We start from the raw sequence: 27,245 nt of genomic DNA, 5'->3' as shown, positions 1-27,245 counted from the left end.
AACTTACCACAGTAAATGTACCCACTTTTCTGCTGCTTGAGGCCTGATGACTTTTCTCCGTTTTCAGTCTAGACTTAGAAAAGGCAGCAGTTTAAACCTAGTTCATGTATGTTTCCTGTCCAACCTTCCAGTGTACAACTTCTAAAATATCTCAGTCCCATAAGAAGAAGATATTTTGGTGTGGCATGCTACATAAGACTTATATAGAGGAATGTGCACTTTATTTTTCATCTTCAAAATGTAAATAAATTCTTGCAGAACACAAAAATCCCCAATATAGTTATCTGAAAGGAATCCTTATAGTTCTAGGTAGTTTGTCTTCATCTTATAGAGAACCAAGATCATCAAGCATTTGGTGTCCAGTTTGAAATGAACCAAAATGCGTTTATCTACAAAAATCCATGAAGAAACAAGTTTGAAATAGAAAATATGAGGCGAGCTAACAGGAATTGTCTTTGAACAGAGATCTTTAACTACTTGGTTACTTCGTATATTTGTTTTTCCTTACGTTTTCCAGGTTTGAATTCTGCTCTTGAGTTAATCCAAATACACTCTATGAATGTATGTTAATAGCAGACTAGCAAGAGCTAAGAGCAGTAGCACTCAGCTTATTGTGACTGGCCTCTAAAATCAGGATCTCTTAGTAGCACTATGCCTCTTGCCTGATCTCACCTTAATCTCCAGTTTCTGTGTCTGTAGGTGACACTGTGAATATGCTGGAGGGAAAAACCTTTTTCTCCAATGTCTAACACCTTATTTCAAATATGGCATCATCCCTAAAAAACAAGTCCAAGTAGCACATGTTTTTTCAGAAGTAAACCATTATTAAAACTGTATTTTCATAAGGTTGAATGTCTTACATGAAGAGAAAAAGCAAATAATTAGCTATTCTCTTGAGCCTCTGAGTTTTTGTGAGCTATCAGCTATGAACCTACCTAAAGCAAATATTCTTTACTAAATTATCCTGTAAGTCCTGTTCATTTCTATGTAACCTCATGTAGTTTCTTCGAAGTATGCCGTAGATCTTGGTAATCACCTGAATACTTTCTTGTTGAAAGTGAACTCCTCCTTTCTTCTTCCAGGCTGGATGTGACTCTGGGCAGCATGGTCTAGTGGTTGGTGACCCTGTCCACAGCAGGGGGGGTTGGAAATAGATGATCTTTGAGGTCCTTTTCAACCCACAGCATTTTATGATTCTTCAGATCTCACCATTCAACATTCAAAGTAATTACAAGCATTACACTTATGTTCACAAAGTGAACTAAATGGCATATGTATGTGTTTCTTGTATTGTATGAAAAATTTTGAACTTTACCTACTCGAGGGTCTTCAGTAGTGTTCAGGCAATTCTTTCTCTTAGATCTTGAATTCCTTAAGACAAGTATTTTACCTAGTATGCATTTATAAGCTTGTTCACTTTTCCAGATTTGTCAGGGAAAAAGAATCAAAATGTGCTATGGAATAAAACTGTATGTGCATCTAGTCAGATGGTTACTAGGCAAGGCAAATGGATCAATGGCTGAAGATAAGACAAATAAGGTCTGTGTTTCTAATCTTAAATAGCTGTGTTTTGATATTAAGCTAATGGTAAACTTTTTTTAACTGTAAAGAAAGGCTGTAAGAGGGAGCTTATCTTTAATGGAAATATTTTCTTGTATTGTAGGCATCTTTAAATGTTAATGATGTACCTCCATCTATTGTAAATGAAGAATTTCTTCAGGATCTTAGAGCCACTAATATCTCATATTCACAGGATGCAGAAGATAGGGTATTCAGAGCTCATGGTAAGACAAGTTCATTTATATAACTGTACTTCAGATGCTTCCTCTTTGAACGTGATTACTTATCATTTGTTTTTCAGGTCACTGCCTACATGAGATATTTGTACTCAGGGAAGGAATGTTTAAGCGAATTCCTGATATAGTTGTATGGCCTGGTAAGCTTAATGTTTTACTCCTGCTTCCTTCTGATCTGTTTACTAAATTCCTGTGCTCTCTTGTTATTGTGAAGCTGTCTGGACAACCTCACTCTTCTTTAGAGACCCTAACGGATTTTTGGGGGGTGTGGTAATCATGATTTTGTAACATTAAGTCCCATTACTTAATAGGGAAGTAAAATTTATTGTTAAATACAAGTGAAATTTCAGATGACAGCTGAATTTGTGACTTCAGTAAGCCCAGTATAATGTGAACATGTATATGCGCCGTGAACAGCTGCCTAAATGGCAGACTAAATCTTGCTGTTTGTTTTTTTTTTAACAAGTATGAGATGGTAGAAAGGTGATTAAATGTTTGCGTTCAAAAATTTGGTCTTATGCCATACTGTACTGAAATAATATTTTAAAGGCGTAACACCTGTTAACTCCAATCAAAGCACCTTATGAAGGGTGATTGACTTGAAGAAATGGTGGTGCAGGATAGACCCATTTGAGGTAGAATAATCACTAATGTTGTAGTTCAAAATGTAGCAGAAAATAATGCTTGTTTTTATCAAGTAGAAGAGTGTGAAAACTTTAACTGGTAAAACTTCATCTGCTCATCTGTGTGAATTTTCTAATTGAGTTGGGTTTCCCAGGTCACTAGGATCTACTTTCCATGTGCTGTTCTTCAATAGCTAGTGAAAAAAATCATCTTGCACTGAGGTTGTATGAATCCAGCTGTTTTTATAACTTTCTGATGCTTTGAATAGCTATGCTGTATTAGAAACCCCAAGATTACTCTCAGCTCTGTTTTCTTACTTCATCTGGGGAAAAAAATGACGTGGGTAGCCTAACAAGACAGTGTAAGATGCATCTGAATATGTGAGGACAGTTACTGATACGACAGCTGTGGTGGTCATGGACAGGACTTAATCACCACTTCTTGTGCAGCTCTGAGAGCAACTGAAGTAAAATGATTGACTACATTGATCTAAAGCTGCTCTCTATTGCAAGAGCAAAATAGCCAGAGTTTGTAAGCCTATCTTTTTTCATTCCTGTTCATTCTCTGTTTGCACAAACTCAGGTACAAGTATATGTGGTCTTTATATGGTGGTACTTTTCCTTGCTATTGCACAAGCATTTCTGATTCATCTTTGATCAGATTCATAGTGCATTCTAAAAAAGTAAATTTGACCAGCAGCCCTTCTTCTGATGCTGGATGTTATCTGGGAAGATAAAAATTGTTTTTCAACTGTCAGAAGAGATTAATTCAGCTTGAAATGGATTTGAAAATCTGTTTTCAATAAAGATTCAATCTTAATTTGTTCTCCTGGATACCTAGCTCAATTCTAACCCATTTGTTAGTCCATCTTACCCTGAGAATTCCCAGTAAGTCTCAATCTGTGAGCAGGAGACCAAGGCTATGTAGTAAGTTCTTTAAAAGTGGAATTGTTTTATATCTAAAATGTACCTTTGGAATTCTTTTTTACTATGAGTCCAGCTCTTTAGTGCCTAACTCTTTGAAACGTCTTCCTTGCTGATGTCAGAAAAGGAGCTGCTGAGTATTCAGACTGTGATATTTAAACAACAGTAACAAGCTCCAATCCTGTTTAACTTTTTCAGTTTGCCACGAAGATGTAGTTAAAATTGTGGAATTAGCCTGCAAACATAATCTGTGCATAATACCGTTTGGCGGTAAGTAGTGTTAAATATCAAATTTGTTTAACATTTCTAGTGCAAAATTATTCTGCGTGAATTTAAGTCTGTGGTTTTAGTAATACAGTAGGAGGCATTACTTTTGGAGTGACCCTTGAATTTTAAATACTGTCTATTTTCTGTGATCTTGGAATATTGAAAGTTGCTGTACTCAGCTGAGCAAAAGTCAGCAGATGTAAAAACACTTTGAATATTAGGAGTGCAAGAGAAGCGTGTATGTGAAGTTGAAATCTACCTATTTGCCTTTGAACTCTTGTAGGTTCTGAGTCCTTCTTAGCCTCAACTTTAAGAGGCTTCGGGTTATTAATTATACATACTTTTTCCTCTTAATCTTGTAAGGTGAAGTATCTGTTTTTGACTTCAACATCAAGTGACGTGAGATATTGACTTTCATAAGCTTCTTTCTGTGATAAGTGTTTTGTCAGGAACTCTTAATTCTGTGCTGTAAGGTGATGCCTGGGTAATTGTGCTGTAAGCATGTAGCCCCTGTAGGAAGGATGTTTACTGTTGATAATATAAACATGTCTCTTAAACACTGTATCAAACTAACAAAGTTTGTTTCTCCCAAAAGTGCTTCCCAGATGCAGTATGACTGTAGAGAAGAACAGCATGGATTAGTTCTTATTCATTGACTGCAATACAAGATCTTTAGATTTTCTGTTGTATTAAACTATGGGTCAACTCTTTAAGTTGTTTTAAGAGTTAATATTAAATGAAAATGCCTCCTTTCCTATCACTGGAAACAAAAGTGGCAGGTGTTCTGCTCTTGAAGAGCATTGGTGTTTTACTAGCTGGCACTGGCACTTTACATGTAGCTTGGTGAGAATTTCTGTAGCATTCTAGTCTTTTTCTTTTCTTCCTATGGCTTTTGTTGTCTTTGAGAAGCCAAGAACTTCTTGGAGACTGTTATCTAACATGCTATAAAGATACACTAGCAACCTCCAGAGAAGTTTGATATTTGTTTTTATTCATCCATTTTTATAGTTATACCTTTTTCAGTTTCTTACTTGCTTTCAGGTAAGTATTGCATTCCTGTATGATGTAGATCTCTTCAGCCCATTTGCTAGGTAGAAGTGTAGCGTCCTTTCTAGTGCTCTCAGTAGAGTATATAGAAACCACAGCTGTCTCTGTTTCTTGAATGACTTGATTTCTTATCCTTTCCCATTTTGAAGTTACATTCCAGGCTTTATGATGGCAGATGAGATGGTCAGAATTTCGTGATTTGTTATCAAGTGCTGTTAAAGCCTTTTGTCTGTTCCATTGTTGTCCTGATTGTGTGCAACTCCCAATCTGGGAGCAGGGACAGTCTAAGAATACTAACCATTAGCTTCAAAAAGTGATCTTTAATAAGTTCAGTATTCGAAAGGAGAGAGAGAGAGAAGGATCTGTATATGGAAGGTGGGGGAGAACTCGCCTGAGATTTTTAATCACAATAGTTATCCCTTATTTTCAGGAGGAACAAGTGTCTCTAGTGCCCTTGAATGCCCTGAAGAAGAGAAAAGAACAATTGTCTCTCTGGATACATCACAAATGGTATGTATTTTTTCTAGGAAAAAAATATGTTGAAATTTAGATTGTCTTGTGTTACTTTAGAGGAAGGAATCACTGGAGAATGACATTTCCTTCTTTGTTACAAAAACAAGAAAAGATGGAAGTATTAAATTGTACTATAATAATTAAATTAGTACTTCAGTTCAAATGATATTTTTGTTGAAGTTAGTCCTGTACTAAATATGACCTATGTACTTACAAAAAAAAAAAAATCCTAATGCTGAGTCTTTGTACAGTTTTACATAAGAGAAAATCAGAGGAAGTTACCATTCTTGTATATAGGAATTGTCTGAGTTAAGTGAAAGGCCAGTAGGAAGTCTTGTTCTTGTAAATTTTATTGTGTTTTGCAGACTTTAAAATAATAGCAATAATAATAATAAATTATATCTATCAGCCTTCACTGAAGAAATAAAAGATTTCTATATAAAACAGTACATCTCTTAACTCCTTCAGATAGCGATTCTCGTTGAAAATGAGTGATACTACCTTATTTAGGGAAGACAGAACTTGGCACATGAATCACAGAAATGTAAATAGTGTCATATTAAGCAATGTAAAAACTGCTTTTTACACTGTTGTCTTTGTTCCAGAACTTGGAAAGTAAAGGGTTTTGCATGTTGCTTTTTCTACTGATGAATCTAAATAGTCTTCATCATGCTGTTTTTGGGTTTGTTTTTTTTTTTTCTGAACTATCAATCCCAGTAAATAACTCTATAATCACTTATCAGGGACCAACTGAAGTTGAAGCCTCTGTGGAATTTTCTCTGTAAACAGAGCTAAACCCAGATTTGTTAGTTTCTTCTTCATGGATTGTCCTTGTTAATAATTATGCTTAGTGCTTCTTTTCCTGTTTCATAGAATATCCTGATGGGTCAGTGAGTTTCCCATCCTGTGAAAAGGTGTAATTCTTCTCAGTACCTTAAATTTCTTAAGTACTTCCATACTTTGACATCTTATACCATATTTTACTTCTAATCTAGTATGTCAAAATCCCAGAGCTGAGCTGGGGTACTTCAGTGCCATCTGTTCAACCTAGGGAGTTTATTCAAGAGTACTTTTCTTGGAGTATGCCTTATGTCCAGATATTCAGACTCCAGCACCTTAAATTGCACTCATTTTGAAAAATACTGTATTTTAATTTCTGTAGTACTTTTGTCTTAATTTTTTTTCTGTTCTTTCTGCTTTGCTTCTTTGAATGTTTCCAGTATGAGCTGATTAATAATGTTACTTATGGCAGAGGCTGTATAGACTACAACCTGTTGTCTAACTGTTGGAGTGGGGAAGCTCAGCTGCCCCTGCTGTAATAACTTGAGTTGTGTTAATGTTATCTTGTATGTCCAGATATTGTTGACCGTATAGCATTAGAGAAGGAAATAAACACTGATTATTGGTTTTGATTCACTTCTGAACAGAATCGGATTCTCTGGATAGATGAGAAGAATTTAACAGCATGTGTGGAAGCTGGCATTATTGGACAAGATTTGGAAAAACAGGTATTTTTTGTTCTGAGATATCTAGTATTTCTCCATGTTATTCCATGCTGTTCCTCATGTCTTGTCTAGGCCACTGAATTCTAGTTCTTGTGTTTTCACGCAGTCTGTGGTTATTTTATTCTTGGTTATGAATCACATCACATGGGAAGCTGTATTTGATGCACATTTTTAAATTACTTTTTCTTTTAGCTGTAGATCCAAAATGCTTGTACACCAGTAAGTTAATAATTTGTAGGATATAACACTGTGCTTTCTATTTCAGGCCTCAGATATGCCGTTGTGTTGTAAGATGTGACACTTGGTACAAAATACCAACAGAAGTTTTTAGATTCATTCTGTTGAGCGTGGTGTAGTTATTTGGGACAGAGGTAGTTATTTCAGAAGGGGTAAAGCTTATAACAGACTTGCTACTGTTGCTGCTGCTTAAGACTGGCTATGAAAAAGTAGCATAAAGGAAGGAGAATGGACTAAAATAAAGGTCCAGTGAAAAATTACATCACCTTTACTTCTGAGTGATCTCTAGTGACCTCCAACTGCAGTCTGTCAGATGAGTCAGAGCACCCTCTCAGGGTCTTTCTCAGTGCTCCTTGATAATCAGGGACGTTGTAGGTATTTATTGACTATTCTTCGGGATGTGCAATTGTGCTTACTTATCTTCCAAGACTCAAGTATTTTGATAACTAATTGCTGTCTAAACTTAGTACCTAAGGGCACTTTACAAGTATGCAGAGATTTGAAGGCTGCTTTTAATTTGAACAACTTTTTTCTAGATGATTTTTGGGGAAAAAAAAAAATTGTTTTAATGGTAGAGCAGTTTATTATGAGAAAGATAATAAACTAACTCTTGTTGTTGTTGTTGTTTTGTTCCTTTATATCATTTAATGTAATATTTTAACCTTTCCAGTTCTTTTACTACTTAAGCTTGAACTAAAATGAAAATGGAGTATGTTCTCTCTGTAAAAGATCTTTTTATTTGTTTTCGTAGAGTGGTAGTTTGTGATATTTTGTTACTATTCTGTCCTTTAAATGCTACTAATTTTCTCTTTGCTCAGAGTAAAGAACAGTATTCCCTTTGCATGGGTTAGAATACTGCTATTGTAGTTCTCTTTGAATCCTTTTGGTCAGAAAGCTTAGAATCTTTCATTTGGGTTCTGGACTATGAAAAGAGTACTGATTGTTCATTGGTTCTGCACTGGAAAATGGACTAGTGTTCTTTCAAAAGTTACAATGTGTGGAACAACTATTAATACATTCAGAATTTCTGTGCGACTCTCTCAGTGAGCAAAGACTATCAAATCAGATCACCTACTTTGTGTGTGTGTGTGTGCATGTGTGTTTATATTTTGAAGACTCTTATTTTACAAATTGGAAGTAAAGAACTACTCAGTGGAATGTGATTAAAATGAAGGCTCCAGGTTAGGCTCAAATCAGGCCACCTAAAACAAGCACAATTGTGATTAATGTCAATGCAAGCGTCCACTAAAATACAGATAGAATGCAGTTATACAAGAGTTGCTCTGATAGTAATGTTTTCTGTTTTGTTATGTTGGCCCATAATGGCAGAGGCAGATGGTGGTGGTACAGCGGTAGAAGTTGAACCTTCTTATCACTGTTGTTACCCTTTGGTGCCGTGTGTCAGATGGCAGCAGAGGGGCAGTCTGATAAAGTGGTGTCTGAGTTGGAAGTGCATGTGAAGCAAAGATGTGTCACTGAATTCTTCTATGCAGACTGAATTGCACCCACTGACATTGACTGGCGCTTGCTGAACACTTATGGAAACCAAGCAGTGGACATGAGCACAGTGGGATGTTGAGTTGTGCGTGTCAACAGTGGTGACAGATGTGAAAAACAGGCCATATTCCAGACAGCCATGCAGATTTTTGTGAGCATGACTTGCAGACTTTTGTTCATTGCTAGTGCAAATGCATAGTGGTGGCAGTGACTGTTGAAAAATAGTGTTCTGTAGCTGAGAATCTTCTCTATCAAACAGTGTTGTTGTGCTCTTTGTATCTGTCGTAGTTTCCATGGAAATAAATAGGAGGCGTTATGATCGGTGTGACCTATGTATTTTTGGATGGTGCAGCAAAGGGAATTGCTTTGAAAGACTGCTGGGTTTGCAGCTAGCTAGTATTAAGCTTTGGATTGAAGGATCTCAGGAGCGTGGAGGGATTTTCGTATTGCAGCACCATGTGCAAAATAGAGATGAGCAGGATGAAAAACAAGCCCTCAAAATCTGGAGTAAAGGTGAATACTGTGCACATGTGGCAAGTACAGCTAAATGAAATGGGCAGGGCTTGAAGGGAGGAAATTGAGTTGTGGCGGGGGGGTGGAATATGTGATTGACCAGAGTGCCTGCTGGAGTGGCAGTAAAAGCTAGAGTGGAAAAGGCTTTTTTTCTCAGAGAAACTGTGTTGTTGCAGCAGTAATCAGGAAGTGCAAGAGTAAAATGAATTTTACTTGAAGGCTGGACTGTATTAGCAGTAGAAGTAAAGGATTTTATATTCTGTTCCTGCAAACATGCTACGAGGTAGTGCTGACATGGATTTTCTTTCTCCTTGGATGTTCACAGGAGTTTCAAAGGAGTTTGACGTTACCAGCATTATCTAGAAACTGTGGAAAGGTGTGATGCCTCTTACTCTGTCTGATTTTTTGAGTGCTGACCTTACTTAGAAGTTTAGCACGCTCACAGTTATTATGAACTTTACAACTGTAGCTAACATCAAGTGCTGAATTCTAAATAAGTAAAAGATATAGAAAACCAAATATTGTACAAAAAAGGCGTTTTTGAATGGCACATTAAAAATAAATATGAATTTCACAAGTATGTGTGATTGTAGCTTAATTAAGACACTTTTCTGTAAGAAGAGAAGATATCTTCATAAATTCATGTGTTATAGTGTGCTCTATAGAAGAGCCTCAAGTTGCTTGCTTTTATCAGGAAAGAATGTGGATTAATAGTCAACAGAAGTGAATCAGAGGTGAGGAAGAGTTATAAAGCTGGAACAGTTTTTTTTTTGTTAGTTTTTTTTTTTTTATACTAATTTTACTATTATCAAGCAAATTATGATTTTTTTTTGTAGAAAAGCCAGTACATATTCCTGTTTTGGATGAGAAGGCCATGTTGGCCATCCCATCTGGAAAGTACATAGCACAGTCTCTTTTTCCCCTACTCTGTAAGTATCCTTAGCACATACCATTTATGCAGTGGTGTTCCAAGAGTTTGAATCTGCTGCTTTGTGCATGCCCAGTCACTTACAAGTATTCAAAAGCACTGTCCTTTGCTGTGCTTGTGTTTATGTGCATTGTAGAAGTAGGTAAGCTGTGACTGAACCAAACTTCTTGTTCTCTTGCAGAATAAGGAGAGTTCAGGAGCCCTTCCCTGGTGTGATCAGTAAACATCTAAAGCCACAAGTTCTTCCAGTAAGAGAAAAGACCATGGGCTCAATAAATCACTGTTAGTGTTACGCAGAAATAACTTTCAATCACTGAAGTTAGAATCACTTTGTACTACAGAATGTAGTTAATGACCCACATTAAATGTTGTGCTTACAACAGTCTAGTTGGACGTAGATTTTTCAGTTGCCCAGTGCAAATTGATAGTCTCAAACACTAACACAGTTATCAGTGTGAGTTCTGGGTCTTTAATTCTTTCTGCCTGACAGCTTTGGTGTTGGAATTCTAAGGGCATCCAATCAACCTCAGGTGCTGTGCAGATGGCAAAGCCAAGCTAATACAGAAAAATGAGAAACAAGTGACTACTTAATGTACAGGAATGCATGATCTGCATCACAAGTAGTTGACAGCTTTGCGTACAGGAAGCCCAACCAGATGGTTGTATATTAAAACACATCATTCCTTGAGAGAATTAAGTACAGGCAATTTGCTCACATTTTCTGCAGACCTGCTGCATATCACATTAGAATGGAAAGAACAAGAGATTAAATGCCTTATTTATTGGCAGCATTTGTGCAAAGTTGGCAGTTACTTAGTTATAATTTTTTTCCATATGTATTTGAATTCTCACCTTCTTACAAACAACAGAGGTCTTAGTTTTAAAGTATGGAGGAGGAGTATTACAGGTTGATGTGTAGCAAAGCCCATGCACAGTAGGAGCAGAATTAATTTGCATTTCACTTATGTATCAAAGACAAAATTTGTGCCTGAATAATTGAGTGAATCATCAGGATATTCCATTTCTAAGATTGTCAAGTCCAGCTGTTGAAGCATCACCATCCCTGCTGCAACTTAAGGCCTTTACCTCTCTTTATGACGTAAAGGCCTTAAGTTGCAGCAGGGAAGGTGATGCTTCAACAGTTACACTACACTAGTTAGATGGGAGAAGAGGCTGACCCCCCCACTGTGCCACAACCTCTTTTCAGGTCATTGTAGAAAGTGACAAAATCTTCTCTGAAGCCTCCTTTCTCCAGACTAAACAAGCCCAGTTCCCTCAGCTGTTCCTCATAAGACCTGTAATCCAGACTCTTCACCTGCTTCATTGCCCTCCTCTGGACATTCTCCAGGAATTTGATGTCTTTCATGTTGTGAGGGGCCCGAAAACTAAACACAGTACTCAATATGTGGCTTTGCCAGAGCTGAGTATGAAGGGATGGTCACCTCCCTAGTCCTGCTGATTGTGCTGTTTCTGATACAAGCCAGGATGCTGTTGGCCTTCTTGGATACTTGGGCACACTACTGTTCAGCTGGCTGTTGACTAATGCTCCTAGATCTTTTTCCTTCATGCAGCATTCCAGCTGTTCTGTGCCAGGTCTGTGGCATTGCGTGGGGTCATTGTGATCAAAGGGCAGAAACCAGCACTTTGTCTTGTTAAAGTTCACATAATTAACCTCATCATTCCAACTTGTCCAGATCCCTCTGTAGAGCCTTCCTACGCTCAGTTTAGCACTTCCTCCCACCTTGGTGTTATCTTCAAACTTACTGAGGGTGCACACAATCCCCTCCTCCAAATTATCAATAAAGATATTAAACAAGAAGGGTCCCAATACTGACCCATGGGGAACACCACTTGTGACTGGTTGCCAGCTGGATTTAACTTCATTCACCACCACTCTCTGGTCCTGACTGTCCAATTTTTTATCCAGCTAAGAGGTCTAAGCTATGTGCTACCAGCTACTTCAAGAAAATACTGCGGGAAACAGGCAGATCTGGAGGTCAGGCTGACAGCCTGTACTTACCCAGACTTCCAGCCCTACTTTTTAAAATGAGCAAACCTAAAATACTGAGATTTTGAAATGCTAAGCAAGTGCAGACTGTGTAAAATGTGGTTTTTTTTTTTTCTTTAGCTTTCTGAAAGTGGCTTCTGTACAGGACATGAACCAGACTCCATGGAGTTCAGCTCACTAGGAGGATGGGTGGCAACACGAGCATCAGGCATGAAGAAAAACATCTATGGAAACATTGAAGATCTGGTAAATATCTCCAATATTTGTTCTAATTAATTATTCTTCTGATAGGAGGCTTAACTCTTGTAATGACTCGTGAGAGGGAGTAGGGAGAGGAAACTGCAGTTCTGTTAATCAGTGATACAGTTTTGGCATCAAATTTTGACTGAGATTTGTTGTTTGCTTGTTTTTGGTATTATTACTAGTAAATATTACTGTTAATCTGAAAGTTTCAGTTTGATATTTACTAGATAGCTTAAGGAATTGTGTTGATTTATCTTACCCTGTTGCTTTCTTCCACTGTTCACACTCTCTGCTAATCTCAGTGTAATAATCCTGTTAAATTTGTAGGGTTTTTGCATGCTGTTTCCTACTATTCTTAAAGTTGTCCACTGAAATCAGTTCACACTGACAGCCAATGATTAGTTCTTTCTACCATCTCACTTCCCTAATCTAAGTAGGCTTTTTTCAAATCAGTAGACTAGCCTAATTGACCCTGTGTGCAAACTAGAGTGAACTGTAATCCTATTGCATGGTATATCAGAGCAGTGAGGCAATGAGGAAGGAAGCAAGGGATCAGGAATGGCAGTATTACACTCTTAATTGTTTGAAGCATTAAAATGGCTCATCTCTATATTAATGCTAATAAATTTTATTTCTAAAACATTTTTTAAATTAAGTCTACTTTTTCTGTTACAGTGAATATATTGAAATGAAATCATCACTGTTCAGATTTTTCTGCTTCTTTGATTTGAACTTCAACTTATTCCTCATGGTAGCCCTTTTTTACTTGTTTTTTTTTTTTTTTCCCTTCTTTTTTTTTGCAACATACATTTTGTAGTGCATCTCCTATCACCTGAGGCTTTTTCATCACATTATATTCAGAAACACTTTTGTTCTGTGGACTGACATGACACTTTACTATCAGTGAATTAACTTGGCGGAAAATATAGTTTTTATTCAGTATGTCTTGTTGAAACTGCTAGCACTAATGAAGTATCATCTGTACCCTACTGCCTGAAGCATTACAGTGTGGTATAGTTCTGCTTGTGCAGAAAGATATGAAGTACAGAAGGCTTTTCTGTCGTGGGAGCAAAACTTGAGGCTAAAATACAGCTTCTGAAATTTTCATTAGGAGAAAACTGGTTTCAAAGCTGATTCAGAGCAGTTTATGAGCTTCCTGATGTAACAGTGAGAAAGTTTCTGGGCAAGTGTTTACCATCTGAGAAATTTTTATATCTAGAAACAATGTTAGGTATGCTCCCTAAAATCCACTTGTTGCAGAATCAACAGTTTATAAAATGTGTATAATGCAGTTCTCGAACAGAATGAAAATTACTCCGTTACCTGAATGTTTTAAAGGCAGTAGTTGAAATCCCACTGATTTGTCTATATTTGAAAGGTTCACTTACACCAAGGAAGGATTTTTGTTGCTTTTTTTTTTTTTTTTTTAAAGAAAGAATTGAATAGTATGGGGGGAAAATAGCTTACGTATGTATCATTCTTATGGAAGACATAATATTGACAGTGTGTTTCACAAAGATTTTCTTCTTCCTATTAGAAGTATTTCTGTCACAGCTGATTTCTGAATTAGATTAGCTTCATCAAGTAGCAGTTCTAATGGAAAACTTAAGTGAGAAAGAACATTCTTCTGCTGCAAGTCCTTTTTTTTTTTCTTTTTCCTTCTGAAGTATCACATGTTCTGAATTTAAATGCTGGTGTTCAAGGAGAGCACTGCCCATGCTAAGGAAAAAAAAAAAGCAGTTTTAGTTGGTACTGTCTGCATACGGCCAACAATTGATTTGATTTGGCATAGAATTTGGAGCAATCTGTTGTGTGGGCAAACCATGCTGTATTAACAACAACTGTTGGTAATGGTCCTCAGGTTATCCCAAAAGTTTCTGGGACTGCCTACAGAATGTATAAAGTCTGCAGCGCTGAACTGCATCAAGCGTAACATGCATCTTGAAGAAAATAAATGTCATACAAAAAGATCTATGGTTAATGCTGGTATGTATAGTCATTGTTTATTGTTTAAACAGGTGATTCATATAAAAATGGTAACTCCCAGAGGAATAGTTGAAAAAAACTGTCAAGTACCTCGCATGTCAACAGGACCTGATATCCATCACTTCATTATGGGATCTGAAGGTAATTTCATGTAACTGCGCTTAATTCAGCTTCTGTAATGTCTTGCTCATTTGAGCATCTTTTAATGCTGTGGCTTCCAGTGTGTCTATGGGTGGTGTTCTGCAGGCATTATTTTTTTCTGTGAGTGTTGGGAATTATCCCAACAGTGAGGCTTTTTTTTTTCTTTTTTTTTTTTAGGACTGAAGTTATGCAACTGAACAGTGCTTAAAACAGATCTGTGGAGTGATTATATGCATCTAGTAACAAACATCATGACTTAAAGGCTGCTTGTAGGAATTCACTGTGTAAATTATCAGAAATAAGTTTCTCTTTTACTGCAGTACTGAATTTTTGGCACTTGTAACTGGTGTTAACTGAGAACATCCTGCTAACCAGTTGTTGGGTGATTTGCAAGAATTGCATCTTGTATTACTTTACAAGTGAGCTTTTCTTTTTTTTTCCTGAAGGAACTCTGGGAGTGGTTACTGAAGTTACGGTAAAGATTCGGCCTCTTCCTGAATACCAGAAATATGGCTCTGTGGTCTTCCCCAACTTTGAACGAGGGGTGGCCTGCCTAAGGGAAGTGGCAAAGCAGGTAAGGAGAAGCTTCAAGTTGAATCCATGCAAGTACACTAGTTCTAACCTTGTCCAGGGCCTAGGACTAGGAGTGTGCTGATGCTCTAATCTTGATTATTGATTACTGGAAAGGAGTTGAGATAATATGAATGATTTGAATATATATGGCCTCTGAGGCTTTTGGCAATGATGCGGTAAAGGATTGGCTTTTTATCTCCTTCAGTGGGAGCTTTATCTGGAGATTTACTCACAAGTATGTAAAAGCGACCAGTATTTAAAGAAATTAAGTTGCAGCAGACAAGTCAAGAGCAGTTGATTTCTGATTCCAAACTGATAAAGGAACAACAGTCATGCAGGGTGCAGACAATGCTTCTTGAAGTGCAGCACTGTGTTCAAGTGAGCTGGATATTCTGAGGCAGAACTGTACTTAGACTTGAGCGTTTAAGGAGAGCCTTCTGAACAGCATGGTCAGACAATAGAGAAGTGGGTTTCAGATAGCAAAACTTGGACATTGGTATCCAAATTATGTAATGCTTTTCTCAACACCTGTGCTTCCAGGCAAGTCTTGCACTGGCTAGCCTCTTTTACGATTCCAGACTAACTTTCCTTGGCACTGTGCAAAATGTACTAAATCACTTCAGTGAATGGAGGAATATATATCCTGAATTTTGGAAGTAATATCAGAAATGTTTTAGGTAATGCCAAACTAAATAAAGCTTTATGTATTTCCACTGATGGGTCAAAATTAATGATTTAATGTTCCAAGCCAGTTGTTCAAACTGGTATGTGACTGACATGTATATGCTAGTTATCAGCACGGTTCTTCTGTCACATGCTTTTACTGCTGGTGCTTGTTCTTTCTATTACAGGCATCTAAGCAACCTAGGAATGCTTAATTGTACAATCGATCAACATTTTAAGTCAATAAAGGAGCCTAGCATTTTTTCCCTCAAGAAAGGGGTTAGAAATAAAAAAAAAAAAAAACAAAAAACAGTGTTAGCCACTTAGGTTGCTCAGTTACTAAGCTTTTGTTGCTGCTACTGTTTTACTGCTTATTTAAGCCTGAACTACTTACTCCTTTCTTGTGGCGTCTTCTTGTAGCAATTACAATGATGTCCTACTGAAAAACTGGTTTGTTTTTTTTTTCTTTGTTAGTTTTTAACATAAGAATAACCAACCTGAAGGTTGTAGGCTAGGTGAGGGTCAATAAAACCTCTCATCCAGCCTTTTTTTTTTTTTTTATCAGCCTGCCAGGTAAGATTTTTTTATTTCTTCCTTCTGCTCTCTTTTGCAGTTGTGTGACAAAGTATGCTTTAACAATATGATACAGAGTGAACATATCAAATTAAGTGATAGGGGAATACTTTTATATCCACGTGATTAGATGAAGGCTAGCCTAAAATTCAGACTTTGTTGTATTTCTATGGCCACATACTGCATGATTGGACACTGCCATCTCAAGTTACAGGCTGTGGACATATACATATCACCCAGAAGGATGTTAGTTGAAGGCAACTACTCTTACTGGTCTCCAGATTTTTGTGCAGTGCAGTCCAGACACAGACTGTCATTGTTATCTGTTCACAGAACATTAGTGTAGTGGGGTTGGATGAAGTTTTTTCCTCATAGCAGCCCATATGGTGATATTCTTTGGGTTTGTGACCAAAACAGTGTTGATGACACACTGATGTTTTAGCTGTTGTTAAACAGTGCTTATGCATTGACAAGGCTCATTTCTCGTGCTATTCTCCAAGTAGTTTGTAGGTGAGCAAAAAATTTGGAGGGAACACAATTGAAACAGTTGACCCAAATCAAAGGAACAGCTATTCCATACCACGTAACATCAAGGTCAGCAATAAAACTGGTGGGAAGTTTTTCAGGGGCTACTGTTGCTTGGAGAATGTCTGGTCACTGATTGACTGGTGGTGAGCAATTGCTTTTTCATCACTTGTTTTCCTTTCTTGTTTGGGGTGGTTTGTTTGGTTTTTTTCCCCCCTTTTACTTTATCTCAACCCACACATTTTCTTGCTTCTATCTTTTTGGAGGAAAGCGAGTGAGCAGCTGTGTTATTTAGCCATCTACAGGAGTTAACTAGGAACAATTAAACACTTTTCAGTGATGTGTAATGACATGTATTTATGATTGCATAGCACTATCAGCTTGATACTCTAATCAAATATGATATTTTAGTGCATGATGGCAATTTAGAAATGCACTCTATGCATCACAGTCAAAGATCTTGGGACTATGTCCGTGTTGGTTTGACATTAAACTGAATATTCTCAATGCATTATATCAAAACATTCCTAATAGAAATTGCTTCTCAAATGAAAACGAGTTTATCATCACCAGTTTTTATAGTGATGATAATGGCCACGGACCTCTGATACCAAATTTATTTCTTGTATGCTGTTTTTAAATGAAAATGTCACTGTCATGAGTTTCAGTACATCTGTTCATAGACTATTTATCCTTTATTTTTCTTCTTTCCCCAACTGCCCCCAAGAGATGTGCTCCTGCATCAATTCGCCTTGTTGACAATGCACAGTTTCAATTTGGTAAGTAGATTTTCTCGGATGAATATCTTTTCCAAGGGCTTTGATTTTTTTTTTTTTTCTTTTTATAGAGAAGTTTAAAAAGTCCATCTTATTTGGGAATTAATTTCCTCAAAGCTACACAAAGAAGGTGATGATCTCTACATTGAAATTCCTAATGTTATAACTTGTACTTTCAGAAATGGAAGTCTGTCTGTCTCTGGAAAAATGCTACTGACAATAATAGAAAGCCATGCTGCATATATGGATGCATAAGATTTTTTGCAATCCTTCCATTAAAAATGCATAGCCTACTGAGAAGGTTAAAATTCTGGAGATACTGTTTCTATTTTACTCTGAAGGAGTAGAATTGATAGTTTTGTAGTATACTTCTTGAAACATTTTGTTGTGAAGAATATTAATGACAGGTCAGGTATCAGAGTAGGGTGAGATTCAGAAGGCAGGCATCTTATTTTGCAGTTAAGTTAGTTGGTTGAAATAGGTTGGTCTGCATTTCCCAATAGCATCACTGGCTGTGTTCCTGAGAAGTAGCGGTTTATTTTGAAAATTCTCCAATATGGCAGTGGTTGTTTGGGGGGGAGTTGAAGGGGAGGAGGAGCAATGGAACTTGTCAAAAATGAGGGCTTATTTTGCTGGTGGTGGGTTTTTTTTGTGTTTAGATGTGTGCAAACAGAACTAAGCTATAGGGTTGTACAATTAATGAATATACAGATGTTATGGTATAGCAGAGAGCTTGGCTACGTAGTTGTTGTGCTAAAGCAGGAGACAGAAATGATAGGTACACTCACCCGTACCCTGGGCTCACATAGAAAACTCCAGCAGAGTGGATCTCTAGAAGAGATCCTTTCTCACTGGTAATGAGCTTTTAAATGGGTCTAGGAGAGGTGCAGCCAGGCTCCACCCCTTCCGGCAGCACAGCTGAATTGCCTTCACCCCTGCTCCCATGGCTGCTCATGGCTCGCCTCAGGTGGTCAGTCAGAGGTTCAGGCTGTGATTCAGCAGTTCCCATACAAGGTTAAAGTCAGTGAAGCTACTAGAATATTACAAAATCCAGAGAAATAATTTGGACAAGGTCAGACATGCAGAGCAGTCATTTTTGAGCCCTTCTTAAGGGAAACTGTCATTTTCAACAGTAGAAGCTTCGTTAAAAGATATCTTCTGGTTGAAGACACTGTTGAGAACCTCTGAAGTTCTACTACCCGGAAAGCTACTGGTAATGGAACTTGAAGCACTTGCTGAGGCCATACAATTTTGATTGTGCACAGATTACAATGTGGAGCCTGACCTTAAAATCTTCTGTTAATATTATTAAAACAAGACAGAGTTTCTGAAATCTGTTTCGGACAGAATCCTCTGTAACAAATATTGAGTTTAACTGGCATTAATCTGATGATGAGAAAGCTGAACTTTGTTTCAAATGGAAATAGACATATCTGTAAACCTGAGAGCCTAGTAAGCACTGCTGCTTGATTTGGTCATCTTTTTCTGTTGTACTCATTCTCACAAACATTTATAATAGAAAGTGGATGCCTTTTTTTCAATTGGGAAAACGTTTGACCAGTTATAAGCTTCAAATCCAACACTGGATTTGGCTTTGACCTGGGGTTGCGATTTTTGCAGTAAAAGATGCCCAAGGTGCCTCTGAATTTTTCTTGTGGTTTTATTAGGTAGAATTATCATCAGTTTTTATGGATTGTGGTTTAATAAATTAACGCCCTTTTCTTATCTGCTGCTTTTTTGTGTCTTCACTTTAGTGTGCTTAGAGGCATACTTCTTGGGCTTCACTCATCTTCAGTGAGAGCTCTCTTTACTGAAGAGGAAAGGAGACTAATGAAGTACTGAAGTTCATGCTTTATTCAGGGGGAAATACTTTGTGAAGTATTTTAGAAGGAAGTATCATGTAAATGGTGCATAACTTTTTTTATGAATTGGGCTCACAGCGTGTAGACCAGATGCGAGATTGTTAAAATGAAGCAGTAATGGGAGTTCAGAAGTTGCTTGTGACTGAAAACAATGGAACAAACAGTAAAAGGCTTTCATCTCAATTTAACTTAGTCCTGAGGCAGAGATGTTAATTTAACAGACTCCAAGACACCATTTATGTACCCTGGTAATTTTAGTTCTCCATATGTGATTAAGGAAGCAATTACTAACTTTATGTAGAAAATTTTGCACAATGACATAACCATTAAGGAAAAAATTGCTTAACTCCCAACTTGTACCGTTTTTTTTGCAATTGGTTTCAATGGTTTTGGCATAACTTTACGAAAAAGGTCAGTGGTTTTGCTTAGTTTTATAGCATGAAACTAATGAAGTGCTCTTTCTAAATTTTCCATATGCAGAATACTTGTGAAGATCTAAACTAGGACAGCTTTAATTAAGTGTCAAATGGAATATTTGTGCACAGTTGCATGTATGCCTCTTAAAAAATTAATAAAAACCTTTTCTTAAAGTTTCTCCTAAATTAGTTGTGAAAGGTTCCTTTGATTATGATAATCAAAGTGCTCCAAATGATTCTTACAACTTTATGTTCCAAGCTATTTTTTTGCCCTTTTGAAGTAACAATTGTAAAGAATATGGAGTGCTTTAACATGCTTTTTTCTGCTTTTTTCCAAAGGTCACGCTCTTAAACCACAAGTTGCTTCCATTTTTACATCATTTTTGGATGGACTGAAAAAGTTCTACATCACAAAGGTAAGTATTTGAGGGTTTAATATTGCTTAGAACTTTGCATGCTATCCCTAGAATTTGAGACTGCTGTATACTGTCTCTAATGCAGCTCTGAGTTTCTGTATAATGATGTAGAATCAGCTAGAGAATCTCAAGTAGTTTAATCCAAAATGAGATGATCTGCTTGAGGAGTTACTCCATGAGAGATGTTCTCACAGATGTTTTCACCAATTGTATCCCTAAATTAAAGTATCTTCTCTAACAGTGAACAGGTGACAGAGCAAGGACTAAATGATCATCAGTTAGTCCTGATGGATTGAGGCTAGTATTTCAATTTCTTCTCAGATTTTTTTGAAGGTGTGATCTGCTTAATTATCATGCTAGACTAGAATTTTGGAAGAGCCCCACAGTATTTGAACTGCCATACAAATATGGTTCCCATCTTCCTGAAATTCATCCCGATGAATACCACTTTTTAGTCCAGGATGATTTTACCTAAAATTTCATGTTATTTTTTTCAAGATCAACTAGGGAGTTCCTGCAAATATGCATATTCAAATGGTGTTGTCTTGGATTTAAATAACTTTCAGGTAGAGAGAAGAGGTGTACATTGAATTCTGACCTGATAATATTGAATGTTTTCAAGCAGTGGCCTTTCTTGAAAGCCAGTGGCTTGTGTTGATGATCTTGAGCAGTTTCTGCTCCTTTTTCTTGTACTGCTGAAGTAAAGAATGCCACGAATCTTTTGGTGACTTCCTTTTGCAAAGGATTATCTATTGTTTTCAGAAACAACCCCAAAATTATTTTGCATCTCCTCCCTAAGCTTCTGTAGTGCAGGTATAAAGGTTTTGGCAATAGAATTGCTGTCAGTTTGAAACAGTCATAGTCAAACCTACTTCTTTGTTGGCAACAAGCACCACTGCTTACCAAGGGATTTCTGTGTCAATTCCAATCCTTCCAGCTCTGCAAGAGGGAAGGAACGCTTTGAGAAAAGAAACAAACTCAAGCTCTGTTGTTAACACATCTGGAGTAGAGAAAACAGTTTTAATGATCTTGAGTTCATATCATATTTACTTTATCTACAGATTGGCCCTGTAAATCATGTTGTGCTCTTTACAGTTAGTGATAAACTTTGTGGTCTCTTGCTGTATGAAGACTTCCATTGTGTGACTTAGTTTCTTTCTTAAGTATGCCATTGATTGGCTGTAATACACTGGCTATAATATTTTACTTTAAGCTCTTTTAAAAAAGCAAACATCAGAACACGTCAGGCTCACTTCTGTTCTTTTTACCGAATGAGGCAGTCCTGTGAAAGTTATTGCTTAAAAGAATAGGCACAAAATCTTTCTGGTTTATACTTCCTATGGTTTGGGACTGTTTACTAATAAGAAGTGCTCTAGGTATCGTTTGTGTCTACCAGGTCACACTGTAGCTAGTTCCTCCCATGAGTCTTCCAGAAGATTGTAAAGTGCTTCCTGAGCATGACAGTCAAGACAGCAGAACAGAAGAAAGGATTCATACTAGACGAAATGCAAATAGCTCTAGAATGAGAAGGGATTATAAAATGGCATTCTAATAGACCTTTATTCCCATGGTTAGAATTTATCACTGTAGTAATTCTATTTATTTAAGTTGTCTCTGCTGCTTTTGCTGTTTTAATGAGTGAGAGATTCGTTGCCTATGAGGGTATAGCCTTTCAAATTACAGTTCTCATGGTGCTCTTTTGGGGTGGTAGGATGCAATATCCTCTTCAGAAATTCTGATTTGGAAATTTCAGGCTGACATCACCATATGGATCTGAGGTCATTCACTGAAGGAATGAGCCACCTTAAGACGCTCTGCCTCCTTGCTGCTTTATTGGGCCCTCCTGTTACCTCTGGTTAAGTTGCAGCATGGATAATGTATTCAGTTAAGGAAATGCTAAGTGGAATAGCAAGTAACTGATGTTGACTTGACTGTTGGACACAAAGGATGAATTTAACTCTCTTGGCTGTTAATGTTTCTTCTTACGATCTGGTTTGGTGCTTAAATAACAAATTACCACAAACAGAATGGAGACTGGGAGCAATGAACACCACTGGAAAGGGGAAGGGGCTTTTACAAAATAATAGTTGAAAAAATCATTTCTTAGTATATATACTAAGAGTACTTTGTTCCTGATTTTTTTTAAACCCTCTGTAAGTGTGAAAAGGTAATAAAATTTTATTGCAGCTTTATATTTATAGAATCATAGACTTGTTTGAGTTGGAATGAACCTGTGAAGTTCATCTAGTCCAGCTCCCCTGCAATGAGCAGGGACATCTAGAGCTACATAAGGTTGCTCAGAGCTCTGTCCAGCCTGACCCTGAATGTCCCTGTTCATTTCCTTTCCTTCTGAAACCTGCTCAGTAGTGGTAGTTTACTGGAGCTAATTAATAATCAACATGTGTATAGAAAATATTTATTTATTTATTTAGGACAGGAGAAAAAGAGGTGACACACCAACTCTATCATTTCAGTAGCTGTAACTGTTTGTCCTGTCAAGAAAAAATCTTACTTTCTTTTTGGGATAAATTTTTTGAAAAGTGTATCTTCCTGATATTTTCTCTTACTTGCAACAACAGTAAACAGTGCTTACAGACCAGAGGGAATTCTGTGTACATGAAAAGCAAAAACTTGTTGCTTGTGTTCTGCCACACAGGCGATGACATAATGCAAGGATTTTCTCTCTGCAGTTCAAAGGATTTGATCCCAACATCCTATGTGTAGCTACCTTGCTCTTTGAGGGTGACAGAGAGAAGGTTCTTCAGCATGAAAAACAAGTCTATGACATTGCCACCAAGTTTGGGTATGTGATTTCAAAAAACTTTTCAAATGGAACTATCCAAGAAGCAACAAGATTACTGTATTTACGTTGCAATTTTCGTGTAAATCTCTTCTCAATTTAAGTTTGAAGTGGGAACAATCAGCTACTGAGTGTTCCCTTTGAAAAACATGACTTGTGCTAATTCTTAAAAGGTAGCTTTATGAAAAAACTTCAGCTGTCTGTACACTGCACCAAGACAAGTATTTGACTTAGAACTGGTGTTGTTAGAATGGAAACTAGCCCTTGTAATTATTTACAGGCCTGGAAGCTGCTTGCTTTGCAGTACTGAATTATAGATTCTGAATAAAGAAGAGAAACAAAATTGCAAAGGTTAATATTCTTTGCAGAATTGATATAAGCAAATAAATATAGAAAGCTTATTTAAAAGAGGAGTTTGTGTAGTTTGAAGAATGTGCTGAATCTCTCTGTCCTACAGACTTTTTATTTTTATCTTTCCAATGAAACGGGAAATACTTCACTACAGTGGTAGGCTGAGTAATGATCATGTAGTTCTATTTTGATTATAATGGTGTTGAAAACTAGAAGTCTCATTTGTAAGAATGTACTTTTTGAAGAAAATTTTTTGCCAGTATTAGTTTCAACTATTAACATATACAAGATGTCTTATATTTCAAGGTCATCGTTTCTGAAACTTGTTCTTTCATTCTACCACTTCAAATGATTTACAAAAATGGGATTTCACATGAGCAGCTTGCTACCTTTCAGTGATAAGAATTACGTTTATCTTTATGAGTGTTACAGCTTAATGTTGTATGCAGCAAAAGGTCTCATCTGCAGGTCCTCTCTATTTCTGGACGGTGTGAATATGGGGGATGGAGGGAGGGAAGTGGTCTGTGTTAGTAGCCTGTTAGGAAGCGCTGTCTGTGCTACTCAGTTCAGGCTATATTAGCTATCTGTTTAATGTTTTAACTTTCTGGTTTCATGTCTGGAAGGTAACCAGGTTATCTTTTTTTTTCCACTCACATAACCTGCTCAGATTTAGAGTACCATCTAGGAAGACAAGCTAAAGATATACTGCCCTTGTTCTCAGATTGTTAATGCAATTTTCATCTGACTGCCGTTTAGCACTCCTTGAGAAAGTTTTGTTCTTATGTATGTGATCTTACTGTATCTGCAGTAAATGTACTGAACTGTGAGCTGTTAATGTTTTTTAGGTCATGAAATTAATAAAAGCAAAGGTCAAACAACAGTGCTTTTCCATTTGTTTGGAAACAGTGCTCTTTTCTCTGTTGCTAAGCTAGTGCTTAGTGCAGTTACAAACAAAACAGGAAAAGTCTTGCTTTCAGATATCTCATGAAGGAATAGTGTGAAGCATGTTGATTATGATAACTACACTACAAAGTTAGTCTTACAAAAATTGACTGCTTTTCCTGATTATTTTTTTTTCTTTCTTGTACCCAACTTCCTTCTCTCTGAGCATTTCAAAGGACAGAAAATGTACCTGTGTTTACAAAGAGTCTGTTTGCAGCTAATGTGATACAGCTTAGAGACAGATAAACTTGCACAAATGTTTCAGAATCAAAATGTTGGTTTTCTGGTTATTTTTTGAAACTTCTGAATACTATGCTGGAAAGTTAATTAAATTCCTTAATTGCAGTGGCTTGGCAGCTGGAGAAGATAATGGACAGAGAGGATATATGCTGACATTTGTCATTGCTTACCTTCGGGTAGGTTACCTCTTGTCTCCAACTGAAACTTGTGTTAATTAATAAAACAAAACCGAAAGATATCTTTGAAGATGCTTCCTGAATTCAAAATGCAGGTTGCCTTGGATGTTGTCTTAATTAAACTTCTCCTTAGAGGATTGTATCTATTCCAGCTCTAATTCTGTAGTGTTTACTCATGGAACTTTTCTGCAAAATACCTTATAAACATAAATTTGTACGTTTAAACAACAAAAAAAGTTACCTATAAGGAGTAACTTGGAGGATTCACTGACAGTTGCTAAATAAACCAGATCAGACTTATCAATCCACAGGTTGAAATCAGTCTGAGCTGGGAGAATACTCAAAATTTATATGTGATCGCTCAGCTCTTACTCTGAACATCCACTTATAGCCATAGTTTGAATGAGAATTCCAGAATTTCAGGGTGAACAAATTTCAGTCTGACTTGGTGCAGCTGCTTTTCTGAATCTTATGGGTTGAAATGATTTTTTTTTTATTTTTTATTTTTTTTTAAAGAATATTATGGGTGTCCTTAGCACTGCATTTTGTTTGGCCCCTCTAGTTTGGGACTGAATTTCATTTTATTTCAGCAGGCTGTAGGTAAAATGGGCTGAATGTTTCTTGTCTTTACGCTTCCTAAGTAGAACTTAAATCCTGGATAGAACTTCAGTTTCAAATAACTAATTCTATTAGACATGGTGCTGATTAGAACAGTGGAGCTTTTGGATTGGTGCTAGCAGTACAAATATTTGTTAGTGGTGGCATACAGACACTGGCAAGCTGTTTTTTAGCCGTGACATGAAAATGTCAACTGTTTCAAGAGAGCTATACCACTTCTATAACTAGTAACTAGTGTCACTGGGACAGATGGCTGTTTTTGCAAAATAGACTTTCTTTCTTAAGCAATCCAAAGTTGCTCAGCTGCTAGCTGTGTATCCTACACTGGAATCCCAGATGTTGGTGCTCAATGTTACTGATAATTTCCTTTCTCTGTTTATTAGGATCTGGGCCTGGATTACTATGTAATAGGAGAGTCGTTTGAGACATCTGTTCCTTGGGATAGGTAAACTGATTATTCTTCAGTATTGCTTAAAACCTTGTACCTGATTTCATTGAAATTATTCCTAACTTGTGCTTGCTCAAGAGGAAACTTAATTTAATTTAAGCCTTATGTGTATTGGAGGCTCCCTGATGTGCCTCAAATCTTACAGCTGTGTTCTTGCTAAAGTTGCTGGTAAATTATGTATCAGGATTTTCTAAATGCAGTGTAGGCAAGTATTCAGTAATATTTCTGTTCAGGTTAACATGCCATTTGGTAAGCCAGAAACCTCTTAAAGCAGAATCTAAACTGATTTTAATGCAACCTTGTCATTAATGCAAAGAGGAGACTATGGAAACTGTGATGTGAGCTGGTAACCTTGTATCTTTGCTACTAAATTTAGTGGTAGTGGTAAAATCTGGCCTCTGCTTTGAAGACTGGGAGAGTCGGAATGACTGGGAGAAACTTGAGAAGGGTGATTTTTAAAGCAAAACTGTTGTTTATTTTACTTCAACTTTATAGGTCTTGAAGTACACTCACTTGTTAGCCGTGAGTTTGTTTTTGTTCTACCTGAAAGAATGAGTTGTTGTGTAAGAATTTCAAATATTTTTCTTAAGTTGTGCTTACCAAGGTGAATGCTTCCAAGACCTTTTTATACTTTGAATAATAAGAGCTATGCAGTTTTTTCACAAATCAGGTACCTGTACCTGACTGAATATATTTGAAAAGGATACTTTATTGCTAATCCATTGAGTGGATTATTTTCTCTCGTATATAACTTATGTCAGAAAGCAGAGTAGCTTTATGTCTGTATAAAATGCTTTAAAAAATCAAGTTACACAGCATGGATGGTGCTGCACACCTTAGAGGGAGAATATATAATTAAAGAAATGATAATTTGAAAAATATGTTCTTGAATTTTTTTTTTAATGCTTCGAATGTGCCTGAGTCTGCTGAGGTGGGTGTGAAGGGAAGATGAATTTCTAAAAGTGAATTAAATGCGGCTTATGGCAAGATTTAATAACTCACTGCCATATTAAACTGATAACATTTCAAGCTGGCGGAGTAGTACAGAGGTGCAGTCTCTAGTTCTTGCCTTGCAACTTATCAAAGGTATGCCAGAATGTACAAGGCCTTGCACTTCTCTAGCTTTCTGTGAGTTGTGTTTGTGAGCTACAGTTAAGGCTCTTTTGCTGAGGATACTAGGTTTAGACAGAGAAGTGGTAAGCTCTGTTTCCTGTTGAATTCTTTTGACTTCTATTCCGTATGGAAAAGAGCTTTCATTCTGTGCTCTAATTCAGGGTAAATTTACTATTCAGGAGATGTACGAAAAGAGCAATGCTTGTTGTGTCTTAATGGAGGGCTGTTTTATTCTCAGAATAAAATCTAAAGTGGTTGAAATTGGTTTTAGAGGGCAGTCATCTTGGATTATATATGTTACCAAAAAAAAAGGTTCTGAAGATTCACTTACATGTTTGTGGTTGTTTTTTTCTATAAAATGGTGTAAAATCTTATTAAGACTTGATATTTCAATACGTTTTCTGTTACAGGGTTTTAGACCTGTGTAGGAATGTGAAGGAAAGGATAGTGAGAGAATGCAAAGAAAAGGGTGTTCAATTTGCTCCCTTTTCCACCTGCAGGTAAGCCATGGAATGACTCAAATAT

At 36.9% G+C, this 27,245-nt stretch overlaps 1 protein-coding gene across 2 annotated transcripts in view; it reads left to right on the top strand.

Annotated features, from left to right (window-relative positions):
- The window catches only part of AGPS (alkylglycerone phosphate synthase), a 79,883-nt gene that overhangs the window by 41,300 nt on the left and 11,338 nt on the right, over window positions 1–27,245 (top strand). For both annotated transcript variants that reach the window (XM_042821996.1, XM_042821994.1), the window contains 14 exons: window positions 1,664–1,784; window positions 1,862–1,936; window positions 3,542–3,613; window positions 5,088–5,167; window positions 6,598–6,678; window positions 11,979–12,104; window positions 14,120–14,228; window positions 14,675–14,802; window positions 17,290–17,341; window positions 19,956–20,032; window positions 22,723–22,835; window positions 24,472–24,541; window positions 25,543–25,604; window positions 27,131–27,220. In XM_042821996.1, the coding sequence (XP_042677930.1) occupies window positions 1,664–1,784; window positions 1,862–1,936; window positions 3,542–3,613; window positions 5,088–5,167; window positions 6,598–6,678; window positions 11,979–12,104; window positions 14,120–14,228; window positions 14,675–14,802; window positions 17,290–17,341; window positions 19,956–20,032; window positions 22,723–22,835; window positions 24,472–24,541; window positions 25,543–25,604; window positions 27,131–27,220 (1,256 nt within the window). The remainder of the gene's footprint in view (window positions 1–1,663; window positions 1,785–1,861; window positions 1,937–3,541; window positions 3,614–5,087; window positions 5,168–6,597; window positions 6,679–11,978; window positions 12,105–14,119; window positions 14,229–14,674; window positions 14,803–17,289; window positions 17,342–19,955; window positions 20,033–22,722; window positions 22,836–24,471; window positions 24,542–25,542; window positions 25,605–27,130; window positions 27,221–27,245) is intronic.

Source organism: Centrocercus urophasianus, unplaced genomic scaffold (genome assembly GCF_019232065.1).
Source record: "Centrocercus urophasianus isolate 14NV4802_14NV808 unplaced genomic scaffold, USGS_Curo_1.0 seq_20, whole genome shotgun sequence".
In the NCBI taxonomy this organism is placed as follows: Eukaryota; Metazoa; Chordata; class Aves; order Galliformes; family Phasianidae; genus Centrocercus; species Centrocercus urophasianus.
The sequence above is the reverse complement of the archived record's forward strand: the minus strand, read 5'-3'. Positions and strand labels throughout refer to the sequence as shown.